Here is a 20,496-nt window from a genome sequence, read left to right as displayed (position 1 = left end):
CTGTAAACAGTTTTGAATTCAGCACACTAAAGTCAATCAAAATCACCTTATAAAGTTCTTGCTCCCGACTTTTTTTAGTTTTTTGCCGATAAGTGTTATCGTCCGTAAAAAAGACATCACAGACAACAAGTGTGTTTTTTTTTTTTAATCTTAAAACGCTCAATTTAGAGCAACAACTTTATAATTCTTCGTATAAATATATATTCTCGCCGAAATTTAAATTTACCCTTGTGTACCTTACTAAAAAAATTTTGAATTTCAAAACATCCCTTCTTAGTGAGCACCTAAATTAAGACTATAGAATTAATCTGTTTGTATATGTATTTTTCTAGCGATTTACGGTAAATACCACTAAATAAACTGAAAACTATAATGAATCAGAAAAATCACTCAATCATTGAGTGACCGTTTTTCCCCGCACTTATAACAGTTAATTCATCTGAATCCCATAAAAACATGCAACGAAAAAAATGAACAATTCTAAAAGTAGGTACTTCGAGAGAAATGATCATGTGTTATAAATTCCTTATCTATGAATATATTTAATGGCTAAAACAGCTGATACATACCATTCATCACGTGATTCCCTCTCAGGGAATATACAAAATAACAAACATTTCCAAAGGTCATCTTTTTCGTCGTAATGTCGTCGTCGTCGACTAAGTCTCGCCACCATTGGGAATTCTCTATAAACAACACACACACACACACTACAGTCTGTCTGCTCATAAATTAACAATATAATCGAATTAAACAATTTGAGATTGAAACAAATTTGTTTATTATGCCGGCTTGCTACCCAGGGCTGGATTTTGTCAAAATTCCAATTTTATAACAAGAAATAACAATCATATCTGTAGAATACAAAGTTATTTTGATAAGCTTGTTTCTACAAATAACTTGTCTTGAAATAAAGTCAGAAATATCAATTTCTCCAAAATATCCCCTTTAATTCAAAAATAACCTAACTTCTAATTGGAGCCCTCTTCAAACTGCGCCCAAAACATAGAATTTTCTCAACTATAAAAATCCGCCTTTGAATGTGAATCTCATTTTCTATAGTATCAACAACTATCTGCTGGAAGCTATAGCTTCAAAGATTATAAAGCATACACTTCGCCTAGCGGGTAAGAGAATTTATTTCGCAGTCGTAAATATTCAGCATTGCAAGTAACAAGTTAAGTTTAGTTAACAAATAATAACAAATTAAAAAAATGTGTGCGTTTCTAACAATCAAGACTGAATTCGAAAAACAATTAAATCAGCTATTGTCAGTTAGGAAGGAACGAACTCTCCTTATGACAGACGATCGTTATAATGAACTTATAGCAGAGACTAAGGAAGCCATTGAAAGACGACGTTGTGGCTTAGAATTGTCAGGGCTGCATTATCGTCGGATTAGAAGATTTGACATAATCAAAATTGATGGTGATGAAAAATTGGTCCAGCGAAATGAAAATGAACGTGATACATCACCATCAACAAAAACGATGATACACTTTTGCAAGGCGAGTGATATGTTTGAGGCTATACATAATGCTCATTTGAAAATTGGTCATAAGAAAGAGAAAGGCATGGAATTCGAGTTAAAGAAAATGTATTGCAATATCACAAGAGAGGTGTTAGCGATCTATTTGAAGCTGTGTCCAACTTGTGCACTAAAGAGGAAATATAAAGAAAAAGCTGCAAGTGTTAAGGTGGATGCTTTACCTGATGACTTGAGTTTACGTTGTCAAGTAGGTTTAATTGTTTCATTTTGTTACATAAAAAAATATATAGAATTCCATTAATTTAGATTGACATTATTGACATGGAAGTGCAAACAGATCAAGGTTATCGATTCATATTGAATTATCAGGACCATCAAACGAAGTTTTTGATCCTTCGGCCATTAAGGACGAACACTCCGGTAGAAATAGCTGATATCCTTTTTGATATATTTTGCTTGATCGGAATTCCTAACGTACTTCTATGCTCAAATGAATATGGACTTTGTGATAAAGTAGGTATACACATTCATTCGACTTTACAACCTTCTAATATCTTTGAAATTTTATCAGATCCTTCAAAATCTTTCGGACAACTGCAATGTAAAGCTGGTAAAAGGAGAATTTAAACAAGAACCTATTCAACGAATCTCTCAAGATATATTCCGAACAATTGTTGCTTGGATATCACACAATAATTCAAATAATTGGTCCTCCACTCTGCGAATCATTCAAAGTTTAAAAAATCGTTGTTTCAATCCTTCAATCAAACGTACACCATTTGAAGCACTTTTTGGTAATCGTCAATCAATTTCTCTGCTAGATAAACAAATTAATTTTGAGTTACAAACTGAAAATGAATTTAAGCAAAAAATTGATTTATTCCGACAAAAATTGAATGAAGTCAATGAAATTCGTAAAGAAATCAGTAAGAGTCATGAAGAAGCTTTACAACGAAATCGTGATAATCCTCAGACGTTATTATCAACTCGATGTTTAAATTGTGAACAAATTTTGGTGGCAGAAGTTTTTTGTTGGAAATGTAATGGACCATTGCATTTTAATTGTGCATTGACAAATGATTATTCGGAGAATCCATTTTGTCAATTATGTGCAAATAAGACAGCTGTTCATGTGATAAGAAAAGGAAAGAAACGAAAGGTGGTGGATGAATTTGAAGAAAGACAATTTGATTTCATGACGTGTCCTTTGTTAACCCATGAAGAGTTTTGGTGATTTGAAATTTAGAACTAAAAATTTTCATTGTTTGAATGTTAAACAGGATTATGAATTAAAGAATGCTTTTCCAAGTCGGGGGAAAAGCTAATTTTCTTTAAAGAAAAATAGTTTTGTTAAAAGTGTACAAATGTAAAATTATAAATAAAATATATCTCTCTTAAAAGTATTTTACTGGAATCGTAGTGAGAGATTCAATTTTTTTTTCTATAAGGAGAGAAATCAAGAATTTGAAGAAATTGGTTTTGCGTAAAGAGACAATACTTCCTCAAAAGAAACTAAACACATCGTTTTTTTAATAAATTCTTCAACTTTTTTTGCACTTTCAATAAACAATAAATTAAGTTTTAATTGATTAGATCAAATTTAAGAGAAAAAAAACCTTTTTTATAAACAGACTGCACGTAATAAGTCGAAAGTTTAATCTAGTTTTTTTTTTTTGCTTTGTACCAAGGTCAGATTTTCTTTAAACAAAACAATCAATCAATCTTTTCAACATGTGTTTTTTGCATACTCTCCTATTCTCTTTGTTAAAAAAGATAACTCAAAACTCAATTTACTTTTATATGTACAAATAATTAGCAGAGATTTTATTAGATGCAATTTATAATTTTATTCAAAAGGTGAGTTATAATTTCTTGTTTCAACTACTGCTATTATACATATCTGTATTAAATAAATTTTTTTGTCTAAACTCCAGTCAAATTAGACATTTCACTTGGTATGTCATCTCATAACTCATAACAAATAAAAACTCCATACATCCGGTACGTGAGTTACAACGTTACAAGTTATTCAAGAATCTTGAAACAAGGTCAAGTGTCGAACGTTAAAAAAAAAGTACCAAAGAAACACCTCCCAAAAATTTGAATGCAGTCCAAAATTGTTTTGAGGAATTGGTCAATGCTCTAAATGTAGGAGAACGTGGGGCAGAACGGGGTAGTTTTTACTTAGATGTTGATATCTTCTGTAATTTAAAAAATAAAGACTTCAAAAATAAAAAAATAAAAAAAACTGTAATATTAATATGAAAATAGGAACGGTCTCATTTTAGAAAATAGTCTGTTTTTTCGCATTCCACCCCGCTTTACCAGGTTGAATGGGATTTTTTTTAATCCTTGCTTAACTTACAAACAAGTGTCGTCATCACTTTCGAGCCCTGCACACTAGCTATGTGCCCTTATTTTGGGCAAAATGCAGTAGCACCAGCCACAATTTTGGAAGACCGAAATTACATGTAACCTTTAATACGCTTTATAAAAGGTCATTCCACCAATGACAGCGCGTAAAACTTCCTCAATTGACTCAGAAGACCCACATCTGCCTCTTCGTTTTACGTTTATAGCTGCAAATCATCTATTAAATGGAAAATTATAAATTTCTGTTGTTCAAAATTGCAAGTGGGTCAGAACTAGACATAGGTATGTATCTCATTCAGCCCCGTCTTCCCCGTCCAGCACAATTTCAACATAGGAGAAGTTGGCTCTTTTTTTAACAGTAGGCAGCGATGCCATCTGATCCATAATTATGCCTTTTAGGCATAATTTTATTAGCTAAGGCATTGAGGCTTACTTTTTGCCAAAAAGGCATAATTTTTTTCATTCTACTCTTGATTTATATTTTAAAAGTTTCTTATAATTTTTTAAATATTTTGATAAAAAGACTAAAAAATAATATTTTCTATATCTTTTAAATAAAGGTCGCTCGAAATTTTTTTTTCGGAGAATTTTGTTCACACTAATCACTATTACTAGAAAAGAATCTAATTTAGTTTCTGTAAAAAGGCCTAAAACGCTTGCAAATAGGCTAATATTTTTTATTGGTGAAAAAAATTGGCCGCTAATTTCTTCCAATTATATGAAGCAAGGTCTTAAAATTTTCCTTTCGAAGAATATAAGTTTCCGTTACGTGACAAATAAGTTGCCTTAATTTTTCAATTGTCAGTTAGACTAAAGAATAAATTTCAATATAAAAAATTTTATTCCTAGGAATAATCTCTATCTGAGGTTTATCTGGCTATTGAAAAATTGGCCCTTAATGTATAAATTGATTAAATAAACATTTCGTTTTGTGTACTTGTGTACTTTTTGTATACAATTTTTAAGCATAAACTAAGAAATTTAAATTGAGGCATAATTTATTTGAAAAGGCATAATTTTTTTTCAAGTGAGGCATAATTTTGACTGAATGGGTTGGCAACGCTGTCAGTAGGTAATGTTTTTGTTGTGATTTTACTACTTTTTACAAGGTATTGCTATAGAATTTAAAATCTCTATATTTGATGAAAATTCAGCGAAAATGGGCGGTTACCACGCCCTTTAAAATTCTCACATTATAAATTTTTTCCTTTGTATAAACAAGCAGTTTTACCATTATACCAAATTTCAAGGTTTCTTTGTATACACCACGAAACCCATAGCGGGAAGTTCTCCATAGTTTTGATGATCTGTCATTGAGTCAGTTACGGTTTTCTAGATTTTTGAAGCCATATATCTCAGAAACTACTCATCGTTAGAAACTGAAATTTTGTGAGGAGTTTGGATTTGAGCAGAAGTAAGAGGGGGGTCGAGAATGGCCTGAGTTGTTTCCTGTAAATAGGGGAATAGTGCCAAAATTTGCTAGAGAACTTGGCTCCGAGAAATGAAAACAAGCATATACATAAATTTAAAGAAATCTATGAATTGAAAATGATTTCATTATTATTTTGTAGTATTTTGTTTTTTCTGCAATATTAAGATAAAATATGTCTTAAAATGACTTCAAAGTTTGGTTAAGATAGCTTTTAAACTTTCTGAAATATAACAATTTAAAAAAAAGTTTCTCACTGTTGGTACATTTCCCCTATTCGATCTTGTTGCTTGTTCTAAATGTCGATTTGGAAAAAATGAGAATATGAAAGAGCGTACTAGTAGTACAGAAAGGCTGATATTTTTCAAATCTGAAAGAAGGATATCAGAAAAGCTTAAGTCCTGGTTTTTGGGACCATTTTACACAAACACTAACAATTTATACTATCACAATAGGTACCTACTAAAAACATTTCTTGTAATACGATAAATATGTTATAAGTATATTAATTCCAACAACAAACAACCTATATTATGTACCTACTTATATTTAAAACTTTATTTACCTATATAAAAAAATAGCAGTACTTGTTTTTATGACCTTGTAATATTTATAGAACACAGAAAATCAATATTATGCAAATGACTGATAATAATACATCTTATCAATAAACTTCTTATAAAATAATAATACCAAAATAAAAAAAACAAAAATTTAAACAAGGTGCATGCATATTTTTTTATATTTCAATATTCTTTCATCTTGACAAAGTCTTTATAAAAAAAAAATTAATAAAGCCAGTTGTGTTTATTAAAGTGTTCCAAATTGAATATTTTATTAAAATTCAATATCAATTGCTAACTTATTTATTTATTTTATTAATCATAAAAAAACTCATTACACCATTAAAAAATTGATTTAAAATTAAAACTTTCCAGATATCAATCACTCTTAGAAGTACCTACTATTAGTAAACAATAATTACAATGTTTACCTAAAGAATTATTGAAAAAAAAAAAAAAAAATGAAGAAACAGATCCCACTACACAACAACTTAACATTTACATATTGCAAATTAATTAAAAAAAATATATGTATATAAATAATTATAACGTTTTCTCTAAAAGTTTAATATCTTGTCGTAACAATTTTCATTCAAGTTTTCAAGAATGGCTTAAAAAAAATACCATGTAATAATGGGCGTTTGAAGGTCGTTGGCAAAGTGTAGCAGCCAAAGCTAGCCATTGCAGTTGGTTCTCGCTGGCTTAGCCGTTGACATTTTGTGGCGGAATTGTGGTCAGGCAAAAGATTTAAACCCATTCAGGCCTTTTAAGGTAAAGGGGCTCTTTGTTGATGTCTTAATCTAATACCGAGTTAATGTTTATAGAAACGAGTTTAAATTTACTAGGTTTTCTGTTAAGTATTTCACAGAACTAGACAATTTTTTAGTTTTTCAGAGATATTTTTTGGTATTATTATCTTATAATTGCTGAAAAGGCGCTTTATCATCTAATTACGACACTGTTATTAATATATTATTGCTGCAGCATTCTAGACAGTATCAAATGATACTGAAACCTTGATGGCGTACATATAAACATCTATTGAAAGCCATAACCGAGAGTTTGTATAGTTTGTCAGGGGAGCAATTAAGCGGGTATGTAGAATAGTATTCTGAATTCTTGTAAATATAAACTACATCCGAAGCTGGCCAAAAAGAGAAAGGACTATTGGTATTCTAGAAACAAAAAAGAAACGTTTGTATAGGTAGAATAAACCAAGGTCACATACAAAAATTATGTTGATAAATATATATTTTTTTATTTTTTTTTTTTTTTTCTTATTTGTAAATGTCTTTAAATGCGTTAATTGAGTGTGGATGGCGGACAGGTTTTCATTGAAATATTTCTTTGTAGTTTAAGACTTTCAATATAATTAGAATTTATTTGGGAATTGGTATTGATCGTAGGGCCATGTAATGAAAAAGAAATACAAGAAAAGCTTAAGAGCTATGAATTTGATTGAAAATCGTAGTTTTAACACTTTGCAGAAACAAAAATACAAAATCACTTTCAATGTTTTTTTTTTTTTTTATTTCTCAGATTTTAGAATATTTTGACATTAAGTAAATGAAATTATTTTTTTAAACAATTTAAATTATTTCTGTGTGTAAAATTTAATCAATAAAGAATTGTGTTTATCAAGAAAAAAAAAATAAAACTTTAATATTTTTAAGCACCATCCTTTCTGTTCTGTAGCAGAAAAAATATTTATATGTGAGTATTTCCACCATTTGATTCATTTTTGTGATATTTTTTTGTTTTTTTTTTATGTACATAGCTACATATGTATGTATGTATGTATTTGACAAATAAAATTTGCCAATTATGGTGCCTTAGTGTTGCCTATTAGACCATACATTTCTGTTTTATATTTTTGAGGAATTTTCTAGAGGCATGAACTATATTTTCATCATTTATCATGTTTTTTTTTTAGAATAGGTATACAAAAAATCTTTTTTTTATAAATTAAATATGAAGTTTCTATATTTTTTGGCTTGACTTTTGCTGCACACAATTTCCTTTGTCGCTAACAATAAACACGCATTAAATTCGACTCGTCAAGAATTTATTATGTACATAATGTTCGAAATTCGACCTCCCGTTTTCTATACTTCGCTCAAAGATTACTGGTTTTAATTAAGAAATCATAATTTTTTCTGAACAATATAATGTATCATTTTGTATTTATTTTTCCTTATAAAGACGATTTGTTGTACAAGAAATTAATTGGCACTGGCATACTCTTTTTGGAGGTCAAAACATTTTATAAACATTATTTAAAGCAAATTTAATAGGTACCTTATATTCTTAGAATTTTTATAAAATTCAAATAAATTTAATTAAAATTACATAAATGCTAACATTAACGCTATACTATTTTAAGTAACTTTTACCATAACAGCAATCAATTCGTGTATTTATTAACATTGAATTGTCTCTGGAAAATTTTTGCTTTGTTTCTGATAGAAAAAATTGTTAAATGTTTTTTTTTTAACTGAAACTATATGAAAGCTACAAATACATACACAACCATACAAGAACATTTCATAAATAAGTTCAGAATATCAGTTAAATTTTTGTAAACGTAAATTCAGACCGAAGCAAAACTCTACTTATTTTATTGTTGACAAAAATATTTTCCCATAGTAAAATAATTTTCAAAAGGGGAGACGTCCTCAATCCCAGACAACCCAAAACCCCAAAAATGAAAAAAAAAACACGAAAACCCAGAATCCCGAAAAACCCAAAATCCGGAAAACCCAATCTCCTGAAAACCCAAAATTACAAATTTTTCATTTTGAATAATTTTTTGGGATCTTGGGTCTACAGAATTATGGATTTTCCGGATTTTAGAATTTCGAGATTCTGTGTTTTCCCGAATTCTGATTTTACAAAATTTTGATTTTCGGAATTTTAGTTTTCAGAATTTCGAAGCCAACTATTGCAAAACGTTTGAATTCATTTGAATACATATAAGGCGGTTTTAACCATAACAATATACAATTCAATCTGAATTATATTCTTATTTAAGGGGTTATACCTTTACCTTTACCTAGTTGTAATTTTGAAAAAAAAAATCAATTAATTATTTTTACATATCTTGAATGTACATATACATACATAAGATTACTGTCCGAAAATTTCACATTGATAATGCAATAATTAGTTTCAGAGAAAATAGTGTATTTGTGAGGACTTTTTAACTCAGTTAACATGGTTCCAAAAATTTAAAAACCCGTTTTTCTCGAAACTGTGTTTTCAAAGTCGATGAGCAAAATTTCTCCCAAACCGATCGGCTTGAAATTTTTACACGGTCTTCTTAGATACAGATCTTAGATATAGATCTTCTTTGTCAGGTAATGAAGGAAGGAATAAAGTTTCTAAAGCCACTTTAAAGTGAAAATATTCGTGAAAAAACGAATTTTTTCTTTGCTAAGCCGCCCGCCATTTTGTCAAAAATTAAAATTTTGACTATTCCTTCGTTCATTACCTGCATTCGTCTATCTTGCAAATGAATTTTTTGTTTTTTTCAATTTTAGGTGATTTGGATCAGACACCTTTTTTTGGTGGTCGTCCAAAAATAACGGAACCCAATATTTTTTTTAAATACACAGCGAATTCTTTTAATAAATTAAATTTGCTATATGTACATGAATTCCTTAAGTTTGTATAATTAAAAATCACAAAATCAACAAAAAAGAACGTTTTTTCGCACCCCTTAAGGGGTAATAACACCTTGTAAACCACGAAATCGAGCGTCATTTTCATCACCGTATAAAACAAAGAAGAAATATTATTTTCTTTTGGTGTTTATTTAGTTTAATTAAGTATATTAATAGGTAACAGAATAGGCTAATGTTAAATTTTTTAATGATGTGAAATTTTTTAAATGGCGGTGTAGTAAAATCCTGTGCTCCCATCGGGCGACCAACTAACTCCTACAGTTTTTAACCGATTGGGCTGAAATTTTGTGCGGTGCTTAAAAATACTATTCTCTAATGAAGTACGTAGGGTTTTTTTGAAATATTAAAATTTAACGATTTTATGGTCTTTTTTTCAACGAATTTTGTTTTTGGAATGAAATAATTTTTTCAAACTAATGTTATTTCTTTAAAAATTAATATTCCAAAAAAACGTACTTCACTAGAGAATAGTATTTTTAAGCACCACACAAAATTTCAGCCCAATCGGTTAAAAACTGTAGGAGTTAGTTGGTCGCCCGATGGGAGCACAGGATTTTACTATCATCCTGAACTACACCGCCATTTAAAAAATTTCACATCATCATTAAAAAATTTAACATTAGCCTATTCTGTTACCTATTAATATACTTAATTAAAATAAACAAACACCAAAAGAAAATAATATTTCTTCTTTGTTTTATACGCTGATGAATATGATGCTCGATTTCATGGTTTACAAGGTGTTATTACCCCTTAAGAACTAGGTACATACAATACATCTATTTTCAAAAGCCAAACATCGTTATCGTTATCACTTCATGTAATGACCGTACATCTGAAAAAAAATTTTCTAGCTACTGGCAAATTTGAGATATGTGTGTATACGTAACGTAGTGTTGTTTTTGTTTTATTTTTTTAATTATACTACGCTACGCACATAGTTTATGTTTTGAATACCACACACGCAGAAATTTCAGTAATAGCCCTGGGCCTTTGGGATGTGGCAAAGTACTACTAGTAGTTTACTAACGATTTTCAATGGAACAAACTTTCAACAAATTCAATACATGGAACTGGCCAAATAATGTACTTCTTGTTCATATATTTAGAAAAATATAACTAACTACAAAATAATCTTGTCCTTGTCAATCATTTAATTTCTATTTTGAATTAGTTTTTTTCAAAACTAATAAAAAAAATCAACAAGAATTTTTTTTACTACGCTTGATATTTTGACAACAATAGTCTTCTAAGGGATGAGTGTGGACAGAACACAGAATAGACCGATAAAGTTTTTCTTTGCTACATAATCATTAATCTCATGAGAGATTTTTGTATAGTCATAGTCACAGAAAAAAAGCTTTAAAGCTTATTCATATTTAGTTATTGCATACTTTTAGGAAACTTAATTGAATTGAATTATTGGATGGTTTTATATTTAAATTTTATAGAATGGTAGCTACAACTTCATTTTAAAAGAAAAATCCAATTCAAGATTTGAATTTACTTTTTCTTTTATTTAGTTAAGAATTTTCTAAAAGCATTTTCATCTCAATTTAATGATAGTACCTACATACACAATATGTTTCGATAAATGTAATTATTATGTATTTCAAATAGTTTTGATTTTATTGCTTAAAGTAAAAGATTGTTAATAAGTTGATTGGCATCTACGGACGCATGGACGGTTAACACTAACCAAGTTATTTTACTGGTAATAAAATGCCAATGAAGGATTATTCTTTTTTTATCCCAGTCAGTTATGCTGCCTCACAAACTTCTTGTCATACTTATCTCGTTATATATATGTACATTAGGGCGTTCGTTATTTACGTTTTTTTTTGGGAATCAAGTTCCTAAGTGGAAAATCTGTTTCTAAATAATTAAAAAAAAAATCCCCTAATTTTTTTAGATTTTTTTTTTCGCTAGTTGGCGCCCCAAGTCAACATTTACCTATTTCAAATGAGAACAAACTTTAACCCTCTTGGGGCGCCATCTAGAGTCAAAATAAAAATCTGAAAAAATTAGGGGATTTTTTTTTATTATTTACAGTTTTTTCACTTAGGAACTTGGTTCAAAAATAACGAACGCCTAATGTACATACATAAGTATAGTAAGACGAATTTTGTAAGCTGAAACATAAGTTCTTAAAGTAAAAATGTAGTATATATACAGGGTGTCCCAAAAGTAATGGATCAAACGAAATATGCTGATAGGGGAACTTAAGGGCTCTCAGAATTTGGTAACTTGTTCATCCCAAATCCTTACGGTTTTCGATTTAATGCAATTCTTGTGAAATTACGAAAAATCCTTACTTTGCAACAGTATTTTGCTTCCTGCGCCCATTATTGATTTTTGTTTTTTAAAATTCTTTTACAAAAACATTGGCAGATAATCAGGAACAATTAATTGATCAAAATGTTTTTCATCCCATACGCCATTTCGCTGCAAATTACCTAACAGTTTCAAGTTTTATAAAAAATCAATTTCTAACTTTTATTTGAGAGCAACACCGCAAAAAAAATTTGTACGGTGTGAGAATGGTTTATTATTTTAAAAAGTTGCCCTGTTATTCTAGTTATCAAAAATGTATAAAAGTTCGCAAAGTCGCAGTTAGATCGCATAATATTACAATTTGAATTTAACAAAACAGGGTTTTTCAGAACAAAAAACAACCAAAAATAAACACATTTTCTCGAACTGTTATTTGTTTATTTTTCTTTGAACAAAAACCTCTATTTTTGTTTGTATTTTTGCTCTAAAAAACCCTGTTTTGTTGAATTCAAATTGTAATATTACGCGATCTAACTGCAACTTTGCAAACTTTTATACATTTTTGAAAACTAGAATAACAGGGCAACTTTTTAAAATAATAAACCATTCTCACACCGTACAAATTTTTTTTGCGGTTTTGCTCTCAAATAAAAGTTAGAAATTGATTTTTTATAAAACTTGACAATGTTAGTTAATTTGCAGCGAAATGGCGTATAGGATAAAAAACATTTTGATCAATTAATTGTTCCTAATTATCTGCCAATGTTTTTGTAAAAGAATTTTAAAAAACAAAAATCAATAATGGGCGCAGGAAGCAAAATACTGTTGCAAAGCAAGGATTTTTCGAAATTTCACAAGAATTGCATTAAATCGAAAACCGTAAGGATTTGGGATGAACAAGTTACCAAATTCTGAGAGCCCTTAAGTTCCCCTATCAGCATATTTCGTTTGATCCATTACTTTTGGGACACCCTGTAGAATTTCAAAACATTTCAATGTTTGTAAAGTTTAAATGGAGCTACTTTTTCTTTATTATCGTTTTGATTATTCCAAATGCTGACACTCAAAAATTGTAATGATGTTTTATGTTTGAAAAATATTTTATAATAAGCAGGAAAAGCATTATTTAAACTTTACTTACATACTTGAAAAAGTTAAAATTCAGTGAGACATACCTAAAAAGTAAATAAATAAAAAAGAAATTAATAAGAAAAAAATTAAAAGTGTTATTTAAATAAAAATACAGTTAATTATATTTTTTTGAAGACACTTGTGGTTTAGTGCATAATGGATTCGTATCCAAGTGGATAGTGGACAGACTTAAATTGAGTTAAAGATAGATACTTTTTTCAGTACCTATTAAAGCATTTTTTTGAATAACAGTTTTGAAAAAAAAAAAAAACAACAATTCATGGAATAGCGTTGTGCTGCCAGAGCCAAAAAAAACATACTTTATTACATTTTATTATTATTTTTTTTTTTTTTTTGTATAAAGTTTTTAATAAAAAGCCATGTTTTTGAAATAAAATATTAAATATTTTGTCCGAATCAAAAAATAACTGCACTCTACGAAAGCTATTTTTTCTCTTCCATTTTGTTTTTATTTCTACAATCCGTTTAACTACTGATCAATAAAAAATTAAACGCCATACAAATAGTTTGGAGCTTAGAATCATTTCAGATGTTTTCTTTATTATTTAAATAAATAACTTTTTTATTTGTTAAAAAATTCTTAAAAACGAGGAAGAAGAAGCTCTGATTTTGACATCTCATCAAATGTTCATTTTGAAAAAGATAATATTTTCCAACAATATAACAATCATATAAAATTCGTAAGAATCGATTTAATTATAACTTTGCAAAAAATTATTATATAAAATGATAAGGGTAAACTGTGAGCACTTTACTCCTACTTATTTAATAATGCTGGTAAAAATAATTAAATAAACAATAATTTATATAGATTTTTTAGATTAAAAGGGAATGATGTGCATGGTGTTCAGAACTATAAAATATAATTTAATCACAAATTTATTGTTGATCAATTTTTTGATTTAATTATTTATAATGAAATAAAAACAAAAAATCAACACAATTTAACCAAGTAGGCAATTTGTCTACTAAATTCAATAAAAATTTTAAAGTGTTGTGATTTTCGTAAGTGGATTTTTTTTTAACAACGTCAAAGGTTTGCAAATCGAAAATAAGTATCAATTTCCTTTCTTGGAAATAGATAAAATTAGATATCAAATAAAGTGCACAACTTTGTTTGTTTGAAAATATCTCGATTTCACATTAAATTGTATCTTATCTTAATTCTGCTTGAACTAAGTTATTTGGTTTTCTGTTTTTTTTTTTTTTTTTTTTTAGACAAAGTTTTTAATTATTTTTTTTTTAATAATTATAGTGTCCTTGAAACCTTCGTATACAACAAAAAAAAAAATCGCATTAGAAAGTTATTTAAAAAAAAATGATTCACAAATTATTACTTTATCATATTCTGCGCATTGATTTTCTTTTTCTTTTTTTTTATTTAAACACAAAATAGATAATATGAAGATACTTCAAACTCATTAGAAATACAAATTACAATCAATAACTTTTCCTTTTGTCTTTATTATCAGCAAGTTGAGATTACACTGATATCTGGATTCTGATAGACATTTTGGAGTTTTTTTTTTTATACATTTCTACTTACTGTTGGCAAATTCTGTTGTTTTTTTTTTTTTTTTTTATTTATAAACAAAAAAAAACATCATGTTATGAAACTTTAACGACGCACATGTGTACTTGTGGCAAATTGCCAAAAAAAAAAAAAGAAATGAAAAAAATAAAAAATCAACAACGCAAAAACAGGTTTTGACTCGTGTGACGGATAAAAAAAAAAGTATCTAAACAAGTAAACACTTAGGTTAGTAGGTAATAAAAGATTAGAAATGCAAGCCAAAAACAAAAAAAAAAAAAATAATTGTATGAAGTGTTAATTAAAGATATCTTCTTTTTTTTGTCGTATTTAGTTTTATTTTTAATTAAACTTCAATTTGTTTTGTTAGACTTTTTATCGTCGGATGAATTGAAGAATGTTTTTTTTCGATAAAGATTCACGAAAATTTTCCACTTTAAACATAAAATATTTCGCTATTTACTAATACATATTAAGATCAAATTGATTTCGATAGAGGAAATGGTAAACAAACTTGGCCTTGGATTTCGGTCTAGTAAACTGCGTTATATTAACACGTAAAAAGAGACAAAGCTGATTTTCATAAGATTTTTTAAAATTTTTACTGCCTGCAAGTCTGTGATAGTTAAATTTAATTGTTAAATTTATTGTTTTGCTTAATCTATTGTACAAAATTTACATCGACTTTTATGATACTGGTACTAAAATGTGCAAAAATTATTTTGATACAGAATCCCTGCAAGTTTCGAATTTTGTATTTTGGTATATTATTTCTCGTAAAATAACCTCATACATCAGCCCGTGCGTTGTATCTATTAGTTCTGATTTGATTTTCATTATGGCCTTATAAATATAATTTTCGGCCAAAAGCTTTGATCGCATCATTGTCAAAAATGCATAAAATGTGAAAAAATTACCCAAATTTTTCAGTTTTTGTTGTTGTCAATAACGATTAACTATCATTTGAGCCAACGAACTTTAGTGTAGTCTCACTGATTTCCAAAAGATTTTTTCTAAAATACACTCAACTTTTTTTAAGTGTATTATTAATTTTGTACGCTTAAAAGCCCTGTTTCCAAGATATTTTATGAAATGCACTTTTTATCCAAAAAATATTATTTAATAAAGTTGGAACGAATTCGCACGCTACTTGTAGTAAAAAAAATAAAATGCACGACTGGGGCCGCACGTACTTGCTCTTATGATAAAAGTAGCTTTTATGTCAAAGATTAAAAAAAAAAATATTTTGAATTAGTTAAAATTTGATTTTTTTAAGGAATTTCATAATAAATGCAATCATACGAAATTATTTTTTTTTTAGTTTTTCTTACGCCATATTTTTGTTACTGGTGTTTTTTTGACAAAAACAAAAAACGCAATTAGCTACATATATTAAAATCACTTAAAGCATTATGTATGTTAAATTAAGTCTAGAAAATTGTAATAACTCATTAACGGTGTACGGGAAGAGCCGACATCAAAGATTAAAAAAAATGTAAAGTCATATTTCCATTATCCGTATTTTTTGAGAAAAACTAAAAATGCAGTTACGTTAGATTTACGTATAACATTACTTGTGTAAAATTTAATCGAAATCGTTAGAGTCATTTACGAGAAAATTGCAATAACTCCATTAAGATGTAGGGGAAGAGCCGACATCCGCGATTTAAAAAAGAGTTAATGTCATATTTTCACTATCCGCATTTTTTGAGAAAAACTAAAAACGCAGTTATGTTAGAACTGCAAACAGCATTACGTATGTTAAATTTAATCAAAATCGTTAGAGCCGTTTTCGAGAAAGTTGCAATAACTCCAAAACTTTGTATGGGAGGTATACGTTTAAAGCGAGAAATTAAAAAACAAAAAAAAACCAACCTTGGAAATTACAAAAAAATCATCTGTACCAAATTTCAAGAAAATCCCTCAACCCGTTTAGGCTGCAGCTTCATGTACAGCTTTTTGTGACGACGCACCGACGCACCGACGCACAGACCGACGGACGTCATGACGAAAACCACTTTTTCGGACTTCTCCATCATCGTAATGTTAGTTTTGATTAAAACCTCGAATTTTTTTTTTTTACACGAAACCAATACTTGCCCTATTGAGCAAGTAAAAATACTGAATTTATTATACGATTTCGACCAAGTTGATTATAATTTGAGAAATAAAATTTTGGACATCATTTAGACTAAAGTGACGGTCTTGGGCTCAAATGACAGAGAATTTTATTAACTTAAGGACTGTGATACATCATTTCTGTCAACAACTAGTCTTTAAGGGCTAAGACTTCCAAAAACTTGGTATGTTCATTACGTCATAACCAACAAGTCACAACAATGAATAAGTTTCTCTCGCGGCTGGGAATTTTGTGAATTACCTACTCTACAAAAAAATATTTTTAGGCTCAATTCAAAACAAAATCTATAAACTTGTAAATTGTAAAATAACATTAATTTTGAAGATTTTAAGTTTCCAATTTAATTCTTTTTATTTTCTGATGAGGTTTTTTTTTAAACATAATGCGCAATCAAAAATTATGACTTCTCTTAAAATGATTGCAGCAACTAGAAAAATTGAAGAGAATAGGGCTTTTAGCCAACAGCAAAAAAAAAATTTGCATTAACAAAATAAAATACCTACTGCAACTGAATAAAAATTCGCATTAAAAAATTTTGTATTGCAACTGAAATAAAATTTTTATTGCAAATATAAATCATTGTATTAAAAAAATATTTTACTGCAAATAAAAAATTTTCTGCATTGAAAAAAAAAAATGAAAAATGTGTGTTCATCGAATTTCTTACAATTTTAGCTATTTGACCATACATTAGCCATTGGACCTAATTTTTGGTCAAATAGCCAAAAATGTAAGAAATATTTAACTGACACATTTTACATAGAATTTTTGCAGACAATTTTTTATTTGCACTAATTTTTTTTTAATGCAAAATATTTATATTTGCAGCAAAAGTTTTTCAACGCAAATATTTTTTAGTTGCAATAACATTTTCTTATGCAAAGTTTTGTTACTTGCAACAAATATTTTTTTTAATGCAAAAAAAAACTTTTTTTTTCATGAACATTTTTTTCAATTATTTCAAATTATTAAAAATACGGCAGAAGAAGGATAAAATGATAAGCATTTCTAATGGTGCTTGTTTTATGGCTTCTTAAGACCTGACCAAAAAGCAAAATAGTTTTTATAGGATTTGTTGTAGCTATATATGGGGGAATATATATATCAGAATGAGTTCCTTGTTGGAACTAATGAAAAAAACAGAGTGCAGTACAGACATCATATCAACTTTAAGTGCAAAAGATTTTTGAAGGGATTTTGCAATGGAGTATTATAAATTTCACAAAAGATGAACTTTTCAAGCTTAAAGAATTATGTTTCTTCATGTTTTAGAAAAAAAACCCCAAATACTCAAAAAAGGAGTACAAAACACCATTTTGAGTATCGACTCCACAGGTAATCATTTCTTTGGTGCGTAGGTGCGTTCGAACAAACATGTTGATTGTCTAGCTTCTTCTTGAATATTTTTGTTAGCGGGTCTCACTTCTTTCCCGAATCTTTCATAAAAGTTGTGTAACATCAAATTCATCAAATTTCCCCTATAATGGTATACTTTTAAGGATTTTTCGATTTTTCAGTGCAAAGTTACTGATCGTTGAAATGCATTTAAACATAAGATATTGAAACAATAAAATAGGTATGCGTTTGTCCATGAAATGCGAAAAAGGAAAAAAAAACTGTAAGTAAGGTCAATTATAAAAATGGAGGAGAAGTGCAGGGCGATGAAGAATATGCATATTCCTGTTTTAATATCTTGATCTTCAAGAAAAATATAAAATTTAAAAAAAATTCTTTTAATATTTTTTCGATACATCTCTAAATTTTCTTATAATTTTACTATACCAAAAGTCTTATACTTAATGCAAGCAGGACAATTTAACTGATTAGTAAAGTACTAGCACCCTTATGAACAATTGATAACGCGTTACGTGGCACGAGTACGATAACTTGAGCGCCGAGATTTGGATGAGTGAGTGGGGATGACTAATTGGCCATACATCAGCTATGTCAATTATAACATTGAACATAATGTATTGTCGAAAAATCAGAAATTGTAAGAAATGCGACGAATATTAAAACAAAAATATAAAATGCAAACCTTTTGCATTGAATTTTTTTTTTCAATGCAGAAAATTTTTAGTTGCAATAAATATTTTTGAATGCAAATATTTTTCAGTCGCATTCAAATTTTTTTTTTGATGCAAATTTTTTTTAGTTGCAATATATACAAACTTTTTTTTTTTTAATTTGTAATGGAAAACAAATGCATTAAAAAATGATTTTTTTACAACCCTGTTTTCGATATTGTATGGCACCTTAAATCCCAGATACTCTGATTTTTTTTTTATTAATTTCAATGTAAAGTACATACATTATATTCTATACTATAGTTAATAGTTCTATTAGAGTTCCAAAAAAACTTTTTTGCATGCGCAGAAATACTATGAAAAAACGCAAACTGTTTATTATCAAAGTAGTATACAAAAATAATTTGTTGTCATGCTCTGAATATAATAATACAAAAAAGTATTGGTACCTACTCAAACCTACAACAAAAACTTGCTTTGAAATCAAACCAAATTGCACAACTACATACAAAACAAATATTTATAAAACCAATTATTATATTTTTGGACATGCTGTTTATGTTCAATTAAATGACTAATACTCAAATATATATAAATTAACAACAACAATTGATCGGTTCTTTTTTTGAAAACGAAACCAAACATGGTAAGTTTCCTCTTGCTCTTACTTTCATTCAACAACCAAGCGCAATTAACATTGAAATTGGTTTTTTTTTTTGTAAACCGAGTTCATTCTAGAAATTACAAAAAGCTTTTTTTATTTTGTATTTTACTTGACTGATTCATAAATTCTCTAAAATTTACTACGCCTCTTCTCTTTCCGTTTTCCATTTCCAGTGCGAGGTAAGCCAATTTTTTTTTTTCTAATAAAAAAAAATTCCACACGAGATCTCGCCAACTCACATGTATAATAGTTTGTTGTTGGAGGAAAAAAAAGCTTTGATTTTACGAATAACATAGCAAAGTAAAATCAAACAAAAATAAAACACAATTAAATTCGTCTGCAAGCGAAACGTATCGACTGAAAAACGAACATTAAAAAATATATATATAATATCGTGTTAATTTATTTGTTTTTTTTTTGTTATATTTTTGGAGGTCGTTTAAAACAGAGCGTCAATATTTCGCCAAAAATTTGTCATATTGACATTGGAAGATAGTGCGTGATTATTTGTATTAGAAAAATACTGAGGGAAAAGGGGTACCTATATCTATTATAAACAGCTGATTCTGAATTTTGAATATAGTTTACGGATGTTTGTATAAAATCAGTATTAACCAGATATTGATTAATTGTAAACAGAAAACATATGTAACGTGTTTTTAGATGATATTTGAAGATTATAGTTTTCAAGTGACATTGAAAACTGTTCAAATATAAAAAAAAAAAATAAAACCAACAATACAAATGACTTGAAAGTTCATGTTTTCTTACATGAATACATACAATGAGGCTTAGAATTTTGATAATATCCGTCATTAATAAGTTTGGTTCTGGTCCAAACGGTCTTTGTATTTAAGTTCATACAGTATGAAATAATGAATGAAGTGATGTTTATACACGTGTGACCTTGTCCCTTCATTATAAGTAATTATTACAATCAAAAACCTTTTTTTGTACCCAACTAATTTTGCATTGAAAAAAAGTACGTATACACCGTAGTGAACCTATAATAATTGTAATTAATTTATTTAAAGTTTTTCACAAAACTCTTTATTTTATGTCTATCTAACTTCATATTTATACAAGCTTAGAACCGATTACACTGAGGGAAAAAATAAATTGAAGTTGAAACGTCTTTGTTTCAAAGATGAACTACATACTTTGATTTATG

At 28.3% G+C, this 20,496-nt stretch overlaps 2 protein-coding genes across 2 annotated transcripts in view; one reads left to right on the top strand and one right to left on the bottom strand.

The window, feature by feature from the left end:
- LOC129906615 (terminal nucleotidyltransferase 5C) overlaps nt 1–20,496 on the bottom strand; it is a 169,269-nt gene that overhangs the window by 133,716 nt on the left and 15,057 nt on the right. The window lies entirely within an intron of this gene.
- On the top strand, nt 906–2,892 carry LOC129906616 (KRAB-A domain-containing protein 2-like). Its single transcript, XM_055982432.1, has 2 exons — nt 906–1,736; nt 1,796–2,892. Exons 1-2 carry the CDS (start codon nt 1,215–1,217, stop codon nt 2,114–2,116), a joined length of 843 nt encoding a protein of 280 aa, XP_055838407.1. The 5' UTR covers nt 906–1,214; the 3' UTR covers nt 2,117–2,892.

The sequence above is a fragment of the Episyrphus balteatus genome, chromosome 1 (assembly GCF_945859705.1).
Source record: "Episyrphus balteatus chromosome 1, idEpiBalt1.1, whole genome shotgun sequence".
Taxonomy (NCBI): domain Eukaryota; kingdom Metazoa; phylum Arthropoda; class Insecta; order Diptera; family Syrphidae; genus Episyrphus; species Episyrphus balteatus.
This window is presented reverse-complemented; position numbering and strand designations above follow the sequence as displayed.

What these genes read in the sequence shown, in the direction of transcription:
- LOC129906616 (XM_055982432.1), top strand. Translation starts at nt 1,215, where the DNA reads ATGTGTGCGTTTCTAACAATCAAGACTGAATTCGAAAAACAATTAAAT. An exon ending in ACTTGAGTTTACGTTGTCAA is followed by an intron (nt 1,737 to 1,795) that starts GTAGGTTTAATT and finishes CCATTAATTTAG; the next exon opens with ATTGACATTATTGACATGGA.